Below are 13,954 nucleotides of genomic sequence, written 5' to 3' on the forward strand. Positions count from 1 at the left end.
TTATTTTAATCCGAAGCCTTCGCTGTCCACTACAGCGCGCCACAGTTTCTGTTCTAGCTTCTCTCGGCTTTTGTAACGATATAGGGAAATGAGATTGAAACATGTCCTCGCAGTTGGGAACCTATCTGAATCTTGCCCAAGGCATACAAGACGGATCGAAAGATTCGTTGCCCCCATAGCAGGTATACGGTCGCTACCAGTAATGAAACTGAGTATTTTGCGTTGATCCCGGGGTGAGACCCGGGAGAAAAAGTCCCAGAACCAAGTCACCACTGGCTCTTTTTCAGGGTGATCTGTATGCCAGTGTTCATATACCGCCACAGCCTGTAACGATGGGATATCTAAGGCTTCATCCGAACCGCGTACAAGGAGCTCAATCTCTTCTGGACGGAAAAGGTGCAACGCATTCCCTTCGCAGATGGTGAAAAACCCTCGTTTGAAGGGTTCAAACTGACGTGACACTGCAGTGTCTAGGAGATACTTGACATAAAGATCAACATATTCTCGGCGGTTAGAGTTAGTAACCGGTCTCGTTTCTCCGCCAGGACGTAGTGGAATCACAAGTCTCTCTCCATATCGTTCTATCTGGACCACGAAATCCAGGCAAAAAGTTTCCTGTACGTCGCCTTCGTAATTAAGCAAGTCGCGCAGACCTTTTGCGAGAGCAGGTTGATATTCTGCCAGGTCATCCAAAGTACATTTGAAGCTCTGCTGGGGAGTGGATAGGGCTGGCACGTTATTCGGTGGTGCACACGCAAGGAGCTTTCTAAAGGCAAATGGCGGCAAAGCGATGTCGAGAATGGTTGAATTGTATATGGCCAAGCCCAGGAGCACGCCCACTAAGAAGAACTGTTCTGATGATTCGAAACAGTATGGGTTGAAATAACAGTATTGTGATTGCTCGTCATAAACAAAAAGCCCTAACCAATTAAATCAGCTCCAGTTATTTATGGAAGGGCAAAAGCTTTGGAAGCAACAAACCATGAAGAGGATCAAAAATTTCTCGAACCAGAAGTAGAAACCACTCTTTACGAAGGCCGCCAGCATCAACACCCTCCTCGCCGAGAAATTCAATCCGTAAGCCCTTCTTAATTTCCCCTTGGCCGGTGCCCACTACCTCACTGACACTGCGGAGGCTGTCTTCTGCCAGACATTCTCTCCGCACCTTCAACACCAAATATTGGCTTACGCCGCGGCGACCCAAAATACTGTCAAAAAAAGCTTCCCGCGCTTTCTCCTCCATTTGCCGCCGGGCGTCGTGTTCGAGAATCCGTATTTTTGCCCAGATGCTTAGGAAAAAAGAGTATTGACAAAATGAAAATTGACCATTACGGCCCTCCCAAGCCTCAAAGTCCGCAATAAGGTCAGAGTAATCCAAGAGTGTGTTGTAGAATGCGCTAATGGGAATAAGGTGTCTACGCCCCTGACCATCGTGCCTCGATATTTCTTCTCCACCAGGTCGTGGTCCATCGCGCCTCCGGTTGTGGGTCACACTGTTTGCTGAGAATAACAGTGCCATAACTTTTGCTGCTGCTTTGATTTGCCAGTCTTTGCTATAAGTAAGAGCCTGTGGGCTTCCCGGAGAAAGTTTCGGGGGGTTTTCTCTATTAATAGCAGAGTGAAGTTGAGCTGGAGTGGTGTTGCCAGCAGATGAAAATGTGGGGACGTAATCATCTAAATTATCTTCATTCCTGTGTTTGCCCACGTTACCTCGACGTCGTTTTTGATCCCTAGTTAAGCGATAAGTGACAAAACTACCGATGAGCTCCACAATACGGCGGAAATGGCTTTCTGAAAATCTAGAAAACCAGGAAACCAGCATGTGATGACAATCAACAGGCAAATTCGAGAGTATGCCTATGATCCGCTTGATAATAAGAGGGCGCCGGTCTGGTACTTCGCTGGATGTACCCATTGAAGCTGAACGAGAGCGGTGGTGAGTTTTTTTGTTGTCTCCCAAAGTGCCCTTACGATCTTCAGGGATGTGGTGATCAGGCTTTCTCTGAGTCTTAGAAATCGGTGCTGATTCTGGGTTTATGCACAGGCTCGAAGAATATAATAATGGATTCTCAAGTAAGATTAAAAGGAACCGGATATCGTCCGGTCGCCTTAAAGGACGTCTCGGTCTCTGCAGTAGATTCTCCGTAACTTTAAGCAGGGTGACCTGGGCATGGATTCGCGACTCCGTAATTTCTTTATCTAGAAGAGAAACATCTGCAGTGTCCCACAATTGGGCTAGCGCTAGTTTCCCCGGACTGTCAGTTCCATCAGGCTTCATTTCTGCCCACATTTGAATCCATGATTCCCCAGCATGGATGATCTCTTGATACCATTCAGCAAGTTCAGCCCAATTTATACGTGGGGTCTTTGTGCTAGTTAATCCGCTGGCCATTTCGAAAGTTTTGTCCCTTGCATAGTCATCACTTGAACGAGTGCCATGGGTACGATTTCCAGTCCACCAGGAACCATTCTCTACAACATCACTAAGCAAAAGGGTCTTTGCGTCTAGTTGAAAAATGGGTGCGTTTGCCAAAAGATCAGAGGCTGTATCTGCAGGAAGGTTTGTTGAGGGCTGGTTCCCGTCGGATGCCGTTCGAGGACGATTTGTCCTCACTGTCGAAAAGGACGAGTTTATAGTATCACAACCATTAAACGAAGCCATGATATAGTTTTCCAGGGGGCGAAATATCGACGCTGACCGACTTGCACTCAACCCAATTTCGTTGCCGCGGGGAGATTGACTTGACTGTGAACGGGTACGTCTCCCAGCCGGTATAGTCAAACTATCTGATCTGCGGATGTGATTATTGTACCCTGACGGCTTGTCTGTATCTGACAGAGACATTCCTTGGATATCCCCTCCCAAAAACGTCAGATTCCCCGATGAAGAAACTCGTGAGATAGGAGTATGAGAACCAGGGGAACGTGATGTTTCCAAGGTAGACAATGGAGAGCATGATGGAGTCCGCGAATTGCATTGACCGGCGCCATAGGACTTTGTCTCGTTAGAGACGCCGCGCATCCTTGAAATTGGGGGCGTAGCGACTGAATCCCGTTCTTTTTTTTCCTCTAAAAACGATCGAAGATATGAAGATAGACATCGGTCAATGATATTCCGAGTTTGTTCAAGCGATAAGTAAGGCACTAGTAAAGATTATCCCAAGACGTTAATTGAAGTGAACAGTGGGGGCAGCAGGGAACAAAACCTACCTTTTCTTCTGAACTGTGGGCCAAAGGGACTCTCGGAGTTGCTGAGAGGGGCATTAGACGGTTCGATACATGGCTCTAGATCATTCATTGCGGTACATTTCCCACATCTAAAGCCCTTTCTTCCATGGGGGAATGTATTGGTATGGTCGCATGTCATACACCGCCGCGACACGTAGTCTTCGTTCGCACTCAACGCATTCTTGCGCGGGCTGATGGATCGTGATGTTCTCCCATGATGAGGGAGGCCATCAGCTTTGGGGTGTTCTCTAGCGGCTTGCCGCTCACGTCTCCTCCCAGAACCAAACAGTAGCGGAAAAGGATGGCTGCTAGAACGGGTATGCGTACCGCGCGATGGCGTAGGAAATGGGGAGGCGCTTTGCGGGGTGTTCGAGTTGGAAGGAGGGGTTTCGGATCGATCCGTCGGCGGGTTGCGTGGAGTTGAGCCATCAACCCGCCTCAAAGGAGATGACGATGCACTCAGCGGAGACGGCGACGGGAGAGGCTTCGACTCAGGGTGGGATATCCAAGGCGGAGGAGGCATGGGATTCCAAACAATTCAAGGAGGCTCGAATGCCAGGACTTGGGAGTCCTTAAGCTAAATTCCCGACAGGTCTTGCTATAGTTCCGTGCTATTCTACAGCCAGGAATGGTTAACTCTAATTGAGAGCAAACAACTACTCGGAAGATGTCCAGGAAACAATGTCCAGGAAACGATGTCCAAACAATCGACGGAAAGGAGGCTTGTGCTTGTTTGATCCGCGAAGATCACGAGAGAGGGAAGCCGCCGTTTCGCGTCAACAACCACGATACGTTGGACGCCGTAATTAATTTCTCTTAAAAAAATACGGCAGTTGCGATTGTTGAGTAGTGATTGTCCACGTACATGTACTATGTATGTCAAGAACAGCCCTGTGTCCGTCCCGTCGTTGTCGTCATGTTGTTTTGAACCCTCCAGTTTCTGGCTCCAAGTTTCCAGCCGGCGGCAGCTCGACGGCGTGGGCCGGCGTTGGGTGGGCTGGACTTGCTGGGCACTGTTGATTGCTGGGATCAAGAAAGCAAGCGTCTCCCAGAGAGCAGCCATCTGGGATCTCCAGGACGAATGCGTCTACACAGCCAGTTGGAGTGGGATGTGGGATAGGACATACGGCATCAATCAATGATTACACGGCGTGACACCGATGATACGGGTACAGACGAGACATGTTTCATCAGAAACAGCTGCCCAAGTGTAAAGCAAGCTGCAACAACGTCGTATTACATTATCTGTAACGGTATTGATACTAATTCAATTTCCTTTTTTCTTCTATTTTCCTCAAACATTTATTCGCTTTAAATAAACTTCCAATTTCATTCTCTCGTCCTTTCAATCAACCATCTCGTCACAAAATGTTTGTTCTCTCCATGACCTGCAAACCTTTGGTGGTGGGGTCGAGACGCTTCCATACAGCAAGCATGCCTTTAGCCACTTGACTGGGATTCAGGGATATGCACCTGTCCATCTCATCCTTGGTTTGCACAGGGACGATCAAGTGGCTAAATACGCCAATTTTCCCTCTTCCATAGCTTTCAAGGAGGAGTGCCTGCCAACGTCAGACCTCTGGAGATAACTTACAAATGGAGGAGGGGTATTTCGTTACTCAGTAATTGCACATTGATCAGCGATAGGGTAAAGCAGAACCAACATTCACTGCCCATTATCTCCGACTGTGGGGACACTGTTTCTTCGCTTGTTGAAAAATATATGGAATCAGCCGCTATCTCTTCGTAGACCATTTGCTAAAATTATTTCCCTCTGATCTCAGTCCCAAGCAGTATTATTTTGGGAAGTTAATCCGACGACCAGAAAATACGTGGCTGCCGAAAAATTTCATGTTTGCTGTTGGAAAATTAGGAGAAAGCACGGCGTGTTCATTGGATGTATCAAGGAAAGAAGGGACCAGAGAAAATTTTGAGTAGCCAAGGGTCTGCGGGAGAATCAGGAGCTGAACGAGGAAATATATACCAGGGGAACATGCCTTGGATCCATTCCCTGGCTCTTGGGAGGTTTGGAGATCGCAAAATGCCGGTTATGTGATGGCAGTTTTTCATCACAACATCGAAAACAGGTGAAAAGAAAAGAAATTCGTTTTCTTCACCCCAATGAGGGCTTCGATACTCACCATTTTCTGCCAACCAACTTCGACTGATTACAGCCGCCAAGAAGGTGCTATTATCGTCGCAAATCGAACACCTGTTTCGTCCCACCTGGCTCATATTGTGTTGGCGTTGAAGATATTGGTTGAGGCTCTGCGCTGAAAGTTCAGCCACGGATTGGAAACTACATTTTTGGCTTGAGGCTCAAACATCCCCTCGTCGGAACGGAATAATACGAAGCAGAAGGCGCCAGTTACTGGATTGTCGATCGTATTGAGCTTCAGCAATGGCCCGGCTGGCGGATTGATTCATCCTGTGGCGTTCGTATGATTGGATCTCAAATTGCCACAAGCCCTTGTAAAGCGACGAAAGAAAGATCTGACTGACATCAAACAAAAATTTCGTGAGATAGAAAAATTTTCACCAAGGGAATATGTGACACCGAAGCGGGCAGAGTTCCTCAATCTCAGACCTTGCATGCAGGTAATTGCAAATTTCATACACCTGCGTGACCCATCCTTATGATTAGGAAATTAGCTGGAGTGTGTTCTTCAATCGCGAGCCAGTACTCACGATGTTTGTCTTCCCTTCCGGGGGGATGTTTCGGCTCAAAATCGATAGGTCACCCCGAATAATCAGGAGCAACTCCATGCTGTTATTCCCCCATTTCATCGAGACAGGCTTGACGAAGGCAACCTCTTTGCATTCCCCGTTCTCTGGGCCTGGAAGTCAGCTTGTATCCTCCTGTTGGGTATGTGAGGTGCGAGATTGAGAACGTCCATTAGGCAACATGTTTAGAGCCAAAATTTTGAAGACAAAAAGGAGGAATGGCCCTCGAGGGTCTGGAACAACTCTCCCGTGGCGGAATCCCAGAGCTTGACAGTGTTATCCCTAGAACCGGATGCCAGCAGCTGACCATCCGGTGAGAAGGCCATCGATTTAATTCAATCATAATGGCCCTCGAGCGTCTGTATCTCTGCATCCCAATATTCTTCAACTTTTGTTAATTGGCCAAGCCAGTTAAGTCTTTCCTTTTCAAATAAATTTCTGATTTTTGAGATCCTGGGAGCAAATGCAAGTCCTGAAGAATAAAGCTGAAGTGGTGCAATATCAATAATATATCTATTTTCAAGAATGAATCGTTTTGCATCGTGGAAAAATTCCAAGATTCCAGGATATTTATTAACTCTCCCATTTTTATGAGCATTTATGCTTGATGAGAGCTTTCGGCAAAACCTACCTACATGACTGACTACAATGTATTGATGATTTTGACAACTTCAGATATTATACCCAAGATACTCATAGCTTCCACCCAGTGAAGGAAATGCAATTTAAGAAATGAGAAGGCATCAACCATCTCAGTGATTGGGTGCTGTGCCCAGTAACGGCAGGCGTAGTGCAGCTCTGGAGATAGGCGATGGCTAACAGAATTTAAGTCGACCTCACCACGTTCCGTACCATCGCCTGGTAAGTTGCAGATGTTCTTCCTTAACTTGTGCTGCATGACCTTTAGACATTGTACCACGAGGGTTTGGTGGATCTCCTTCTCATCTATCCATAATGGGGTCTTCTCAGGTGTGTCCGGATGATGTAGAAAGTCTCGGAATGATAGATGAAATGGTCTGATCGGTTTAGTCTTGTCATTGGGTATAGAAAGAACTGAATGGAGTAACTCTAGCCTGACATGAATCGATTCTTTGGAAATACCAGTGAGCCTCGACAGTGAAGCAACCGGAAGTGGAGACTCAAGAATGATGATTGTCCCAATCATCCCTCGATGTTCTTCAATCAATTCTTTTCTCTTGACCCCACTCTGCTTGATCAAAAGTCGATCAAGCACAGGCAAATTCGTCCCATCAAGGCCAGAATTGCAAGTCCGGTGTGAGAGGATCTCTCTTAGACTCTCCGGAGGGTGCCATTGAGGATCTTCAAATGTGCGGCACATAGTGGCTGCAAAGATAGACAACGGAACCGACATTGTAACTAGAGACGCAATTACCTCCTGGCCAGTCAAAGGAAAGCTTGATTCCTCTTTTTGAGGACTCTTGCCGGATTTCTGAAAACCTGTGCTCCAGGAACAAGGATATGTCACGTTTGATAACAGAGTCGGGGATCTCATGTAGTATAAAGTCCTGATGATCGTCTGCGATGTCCTTAAATCTAAGCCTGATCGGCAAATCAGGTCTGCTCGTTGAAAAAAAAAAAAAAAAAAAAAAAAAAACCCGTACTTGTACTGAGTTTGACTCCTGGGCCCGTGGTAAGAGTCGAAGAATATCTCGTACATCATCTTCACGCTCGCATTCATCCAGTGCGTCGATAACAATCACCATGCGCACAGCGTGGCCCTGTTCCATTTCATGCAGTGGCTGACGAACAAGCTTTTCGAATTGTTCTCTGAGTGATTTGTTTGAAATATAGGGGTCGGCCTCGATTGCTTTTTGGATGTAAGGGGTCAATACAGATCTGTACAGGTAGGCTGGTTACTAATTGCTCAGCGAGTGTTGAGAAAAGTTTCCTAGTACGCCCTCGGTCTTCTCCACCCCGTTTAAAGAAGAAACTTGCACCAAGTGAACCTCTCTTTTTAAGATGCTTTTCAACTGTTCGTGAGATCGTTGACTTTCCAGTCCCTGCTATGCCATTCAGCCAGAATATGCATTTTCCGTTCGGTGATTCCACCCAGTGGTCGATTTCCTGAAGCAGCTCTTTACGGGTTCCTTGGAGGCATTCATCATGCTGAATCCCATAAGAATCAAATGCTGCACCTTTTGCGATCTGCAATTTATCTAGATCGATTTTTCGGTTGATAAGGCCGGTGATCCTCCTGAGTGAAAATTAGCTATCTGTACGTGTGCATGTAAGAGGAGGACCTGGGATCATGCAACATACCTACGACTGATCAACTTGAAGAGCCAAATTGAATAATGATTTGTAGCCCCCAATATAACTATTTATCTCAGCTACCTCTGCCTGCCTCAAAGGCCATTTAAACGCTCCAGTAAATCTTTTTACTGGGCTCCGTGTTGTTTCTGGATCGATCTTCTCCTTCAAATTTGTGAGTGTTGAAGAACATTTGTGATGTCTACGAATAAGCTTTGAGAGGTCGTAAGCTTTGAGCCACCTGGCTCGCGAAGAAACTTGAAGAACTTCCGTGTGTTAATCTTTTGTTGTAGGTGGAGAATATCCTGTTTCACATTTTTTGCTTTCTTGATATAGCCTCCACAAAGTTCAGCAATCTTTCCGGTTAACGTGATCACCCCTAACGAAATGAAGAATGCTTAGCTACATAAATCTCAACAATAATCATATAAAATTTATATATAATATGTAATTTATATATGCATATCTACATAGTATATTTTAGAACTCTCATGTATTAAAAGTCTGTATTACGTGCTGAGTTATAGGCTGTATTAGAAGTTGATTTTCTTAATAAATTACACATATAAATTATATGTGATGTATTCAGATTACTATATTATCATTAGCAGAACTGTATGAAATTTTATAATAAAAATTTCAATCACTATTAGAGAACTATATAATTAGCTTAAATTCTGATTTATATATAAAAAGATTAAGTATTAAGAAAGTTATTTAATATTACAAAAACTAACATTTTTCTCATCGAAAAGTGAAAAATATAACTAGTAATTAAAATACATCTCTCATAAATTGATATGAAGAAATATTTAGAACTTTTACATATGTCATCTACAATGATTGATGTACTTATTTTAATATTCTCAATTCTTTATAATAGTTAAATTTGATAGCAGATTATAAATTACCAATAAAAAATTAAAAATGATTAAAAATGATTGATATGGGGTGGATAATTTTGGCGATTTGTATGGGAAATGATGATTGTTAGATGGGTGATCACGTTAGTTGAATGGCCGCAATAAGGCTTGCTACACAAGAGAGAGGTTCCATCATGCAAAGACTGCAAGGAACAGTATTTATCCAATGATTACTTTAAAGACAGGATGCAAAAGCCACAGGAACCGGGTGGAATCCCTTTTTCATAATGTGGTTGACATAAAATTTGACTTGTGGAAGAGGAGAAGATCCTGAGGGGATGAGAGTGTGCAAGAACCCATCTTTGTTGCTGCTTGCGAAGACCAATCATCATTCATCCCGCAGAAAAGATTTGAATCAGAACTGACTGGTACACAGCAAACGACTCAAGAAATGCATGATACCAGATTCTCTGCATAGAAATATAGGGCAAGTTAAACGAGACGTGATGAATCTGCTAAACAGACTAGGACCCGCTCTGCCTTAAATTTCGGGCCGAGCCGACCCAGCATTCTCACATCTACCGAGGAAAGCCCGAAATAAGATGACCATTTTCACCAATTTTGTTTCGCCAGCAGCTGACCATGGCACCTTCATAGGTGGAGGATTAAAGCAGTCGGTCATACGAGCGTAGCGTGGGTTAAAACATTTAATTTTATTTTCATATAAGGCCAGGTCAAACGCTGGCGCATTGCATACCCAATAGTTGATGTGAGCAGCGAGGAGGCTTCCAGTGGTATATGATGATAGAGCACTGGGTAACCGCCTAGCATCAAGCAGTAGGGATAATTATGCTTCTGAAGAGCAAATGCGAGCAGAGTCTACCTAAAGTCAAAAGGCTTTCAAGGCCCCTCAATGCTACCTTCTCATTTGCATTTAATGTTTGCAGTGTCTTCATAGACATTCAATAGCCTTGTCAAATGCTTGGGTGACGGGATCATAGAGTTTTTCCGGCTTCGCCGGAGTCCCAATTACCAACCCGTTACAATACGGGAACAAGATTCCTCTCAGCTCTCTACAAAGACTTTTAGCTTTGTCACACTCTGGTGGGAACTCCTGCAAAAGGTCCTCAAATCTATTCGCGTCCATATGACCGGTTTTCACATCGGCGATCTCCTCATAGCTCCCTGTGTACCACTTCTTTAGTCGGCTTTTTTGAGGCTTTTCTTTCGAACGACCGTAACGTTCCCATCCATTATGGGCACACTGCCATATAAGCACATAGAAGAACGACTCCAGATCGTGCCGATAAGTATGGTCAATGATAAGCAGCACTTCAATCGCCATAAATTCCATCGTGCCGGTCTGATGTCGTGCTCCTGTCGGCCCGCTACCGAGCTCCTTCGCAAGATCAAGGTCAATCAGCATGCCTGAGTAGCCATTGTTGATTTTAGGATCGGTGATGATTATGTTATTCTCTGATATATCTCTGTGTAAGATTTTTCCCTTGATGTACAGGGAACGATGCGCTTTGATCGCATCACGGAGTGCTAGGAGCAACTCTTTGAGCGAATCAAACTTACAGATTGCTCTGCCGGCCGGGGATATCGCCAAGCAGCGCAGGACTCGATTTTCGAATGGTTCTTCTCCATCGGTGGCGTAAAGGCTGGCTTTCTGAGTCTCCTCCACAGAAAATGCTACCTCATTTCCTTCTGCTGCGCTATCCAACCTAAGGTTGCTCGACCGTGAAAGTTTGAGAGGCTTGGCTGCAGATTGGGTAGATTGTTTTCTCTTCTTCGAGGAGCCTGATGACGAACCTTTGGCGATGCTTAAGCCACGGAGCTCCGTGAACGATTGGGACAGCTGGAGCTGTGGCTGAGATTGGGTAAAGGAGGACGAAGTGCTTGGTGCCATGCTGCGAAATTGATAAACTTTCTTAAAGTCAAGACCTTCGCGCAATTCTGCAATGCTTGTGATGGATCTGTATCCAATCATCCTGGCCACACCCTCTACCTCGCGTTGATGCACTTTTTGAAGAAGTTCCACCTCGGGCTGTCGTCTGGCAGAAGTCCAGGAGAATTTGACAGCATTTTGTGACTTGAAAGCACCATCATCTTTAGTTAGATAGCAGCACGTGCCGCGGCAGACCACCGCTAACTGAATTGAGATGGGCATCGATTCCAGTCGCAGGAGCTTCTTCCCGCTAGTGTCAATATCCCCAACATAGACAGTTCGCGTCCCGTCGTCGTGTAGCATGGTGAATGTATCTAGACCCAGCTCCTCGTCACTCATCAGCGTGTATCCGATGATCGCACGGAAGAACCGTTCAGGCTCGTTACGGATGTCAAAGGAGCCAGAGCTGTATGGCCCCGATCGATCAGTCACCCACATCTCCATCTCCGTCCCGCAGAGAGTGAAGGAGTGAACGAATGGACGGGTCGGCTGGGCGGCGAAGACGTCTCGTACATACCGCTCCATCTGAAGAATCGTGCCCTTCTTATTGTAATTTGACTGTTTAAGTTCACCGACAACGCGTATATCCTTCCAGCTATGTCTTGGCACAGGGTCATCACCGGCTCGCACCTTCATCAGCACGTCCACCTGTCGTTCAGCCTCGGAGTCTTTGAGACTCTTTTTGCCTTCGGTAGAGAAATACATCCCACGAGTTTCGGTCAAGAAGGTATTCTGTAATCGGAACCACCAGTCTAGAACATCATTTTGAATTGGCGGGTTTGGGAAATCCGATAGTCCAGTGTCGTCTCGCTCCTGTATCTTCTTATAGATATCGATGAACTTCTCTTCCCAACTTGTATTTCGAAAATACTTCGCATCAAATCCCCCAACATCTTTATGTGTGCATGTCTTGATCTCGTCAAAGAGCCTCTCTTCCACCAGTTTGCGAGTTTGCTCGTTACCGCGCTGAGAGGACGACGTCGACCTCCAAGGGGTACCGTCTGATGTGGGAAGAACTGTCGCAGGAGGGGTAAGTTGAGAGACAGTCTCAATAACTTGATGAACTGCTTTCCAGATATCAACGTCGGGAGCCTTTTGAATCACTAGGCGTACCAGGGCTCGATAGGGATTGTAGCTGAAGCCTCCCTTCTCTTTCCGGAGACGCGTATATAGGTTTGCCAGGTCCGAATCCGCTTTTTGATCGTTTATTTGTGACGAAAGATTTAATGCTGCATCAGTTCCCTGTAATGCATAGACAAGTTTCGTTATTGCACTTCGATAGAGATGGTCGAGACTGTCAGAGGCACCATCGTAGAACATCAACCGTGAGTCGTAGACTTTCTCTGCCTCCTGAAGTAGGTCACCTAGCTTGTCGAGTGAGTCATTTAATGGATATCGCTTGATAATGTCGCGATCATCCTGTGAGAGATCCACCATTTTCGTAGGCATATCTGCTTCTGCAGAAGAGAAGCATGTCGGGCCTTGGGAGAGACGGATTTACATCACGTGATTTAGATAGCACTATACAATCTGCATGATGGAGCTCAATATAGATATCTTTACTTTCTAGTATAGGAGTATGTGCACAAAATATAGTGCAAAACTTTGTTCCAGGCGGATAGAGTTGAACTCCCGATGATTTCTGACTCGTGAGGGCTGACTTTGTGAGGAATTTGGTGAAAGACGCGTAGAATTGAAGCTCAGGTTGTGTCAATAAATTATATACAAAAGGCATCACTCAGACGGCACCTCATTCCTTGTGGGTTTGAACCAAACTTAATTCACCAATTCAACAAGCGTAACTTAGATCTCTTCTTAAAAGGACGATTAACCCCTTGCTCATTCTGCGTTGACTGCTGCCACTTCCTTTTTGGAGGTTCTTCATAGAATGTAGTATTCAAGAGACCTAGACAATATCTAGTATTCCCCGACGGAATAACTGAATAAAATAAGGGGTAGCAGGAAAGTTGTCCATACACCAGTTTTCATCGTTGTCAATGACTGGCTGCGCTCCAGCGCCGATATCATAATGTCTTCCTGGATGCTCCTCTCCTTTTTCTTCAAAGACCAGCGACCATGATTTCCGATGCATACGTTTCGTATCTCGTCTCGCGCTCACACACTTGACGGTCGGGGCCATAGAAATCTCACAGCCGCTGGCGTACGAACCTCCGAAAAAGTCCACAAGTTGAACCACAGAAAGTTCACAGATACATGCTACACAAATGTAGCGATTAGAGTCCGCAAATTAGGCTGAGAGTGACACTAATTCTCCGACAGGCTGAGTTGATTGCTGCCCACATTCTCTGCATGCGTGATAAAAGCTTTTGTTTGAGAGCCGAAAGCTGCTGTAGAGGCCGGCTTGTAACAGTGTGGGATGGTAGGACATAGGCTTGTGGCCTTTCTTCGAGCCAAAAGAAGACTGACTAGATAGGCTGACGCGTCTCGGATGCTTCAAAGTCGCCCGGGCTGCGGCATATTGCAAAGGCTCAAGACTGAAAATAATGTCCGATCTTCCATCAGCTGGCCCAGTCAAAGTGTATTGGTGAGAGCCGGATTATTCAACCAACACATAGCGCAGGCTTGGAAGAAGTTCGGAGAGATGGTGGAGCGCTTCTCTTCACTGGTGTATTGTGATACTAGTTATGGAAGCGCCAGAACAGAAGGCTTGCTCTTGGATTGATTATTGTAGATATTTGAGAGGTGGACATGCACTTCTCATATGTGCAGTGATATATACCACCCTCACCCATCTCTTCATTGTAATCTCATACGGCGTGGCCACACTTTTCATCCCCAAGACCATGCTTTTTCTTGAAAAGTTTTCCTCTGTGTTCCCATAAAAAAACAAAAACAAAACAAAAAATGGAAAATAGTACGATCATCCCTGGGGTCGAACCGATTCCTTTTGTCACAG

The 13,954-nt window shown here is 45.5% G+C and overlaps 3 protein-coding genes across 3 annotated transcripts; all 3 read right to left on the reverse strand.

The window, feature by feature from the left end:
- HCBG_00803 (ubiquitin-protein ligase E3) lies at positions 1–3,908 on the reverse strand (the record flags this gene model as incomplete). Its single annotated transcript, XM_045427853.1, has 3 exons — positions 1–920; positions 982–3,144; positions 3,211–3,908. 3 exons carry the CDS (start codon positions 3,749–3,751, stop codon positions 1–3), a joined length of 3,624 nt encoding a protein of 1,207 aa, XP_045291828.1.
- A 2,687-nt stretch (positions 3,909–6,595) lies between these two features.
- HCBG_00804 (WD domain-containing protein) lies at positions 6,596–7,324 on the reverse strand (the record flags this gene model as incomplete). The annotated part of the gene is made up of 1 exon (XM_045427854.1): positions 6,596–7,324. The coding sequence occupies one exon, from the start codon at positions 7,322–7,324 to the stop codon at positions 6,596–6,598; it is 729 nt and encodes a 242-aa protein (XP_045291829.1).
- Positions 7,325–10,038: 2,714 nt separating this feature from the next.
- HCBG_00805 (uncharacterized protein) lies at positions 10,039–12,486 on the reverse strand (the record flags this gene model as incomplete). Its single annotated transcript, XM_045427855.1, has 1 exon — positions 10,039–12,486. One exon carries the CDS (start codon positions 12,484–12,486, stop codon positions 10,039–10,041), a length of 2,448 nt encoding a protein of 815 aa, XP_045291830.1.
- Positions 12,487–13,954: the final 1,468 nt, after the last annotated feature.

The sequence above is a fragment of the Histoplasma capsulatum genome (genome assembly GCF_000150115.1).
Source record: "Histoplasma capsulatum G186AR genomic scaffold supercont2.1, whole genome shotgun sequence".
In the NCBI taxonomy this organism is placed as follows: Eukaryota; Fungi; Ascomycota; class Eurotiomycetes; order Onygenales; family Ajellomycetaceae; genus Histoplasma; species Histoplasma capsulatum.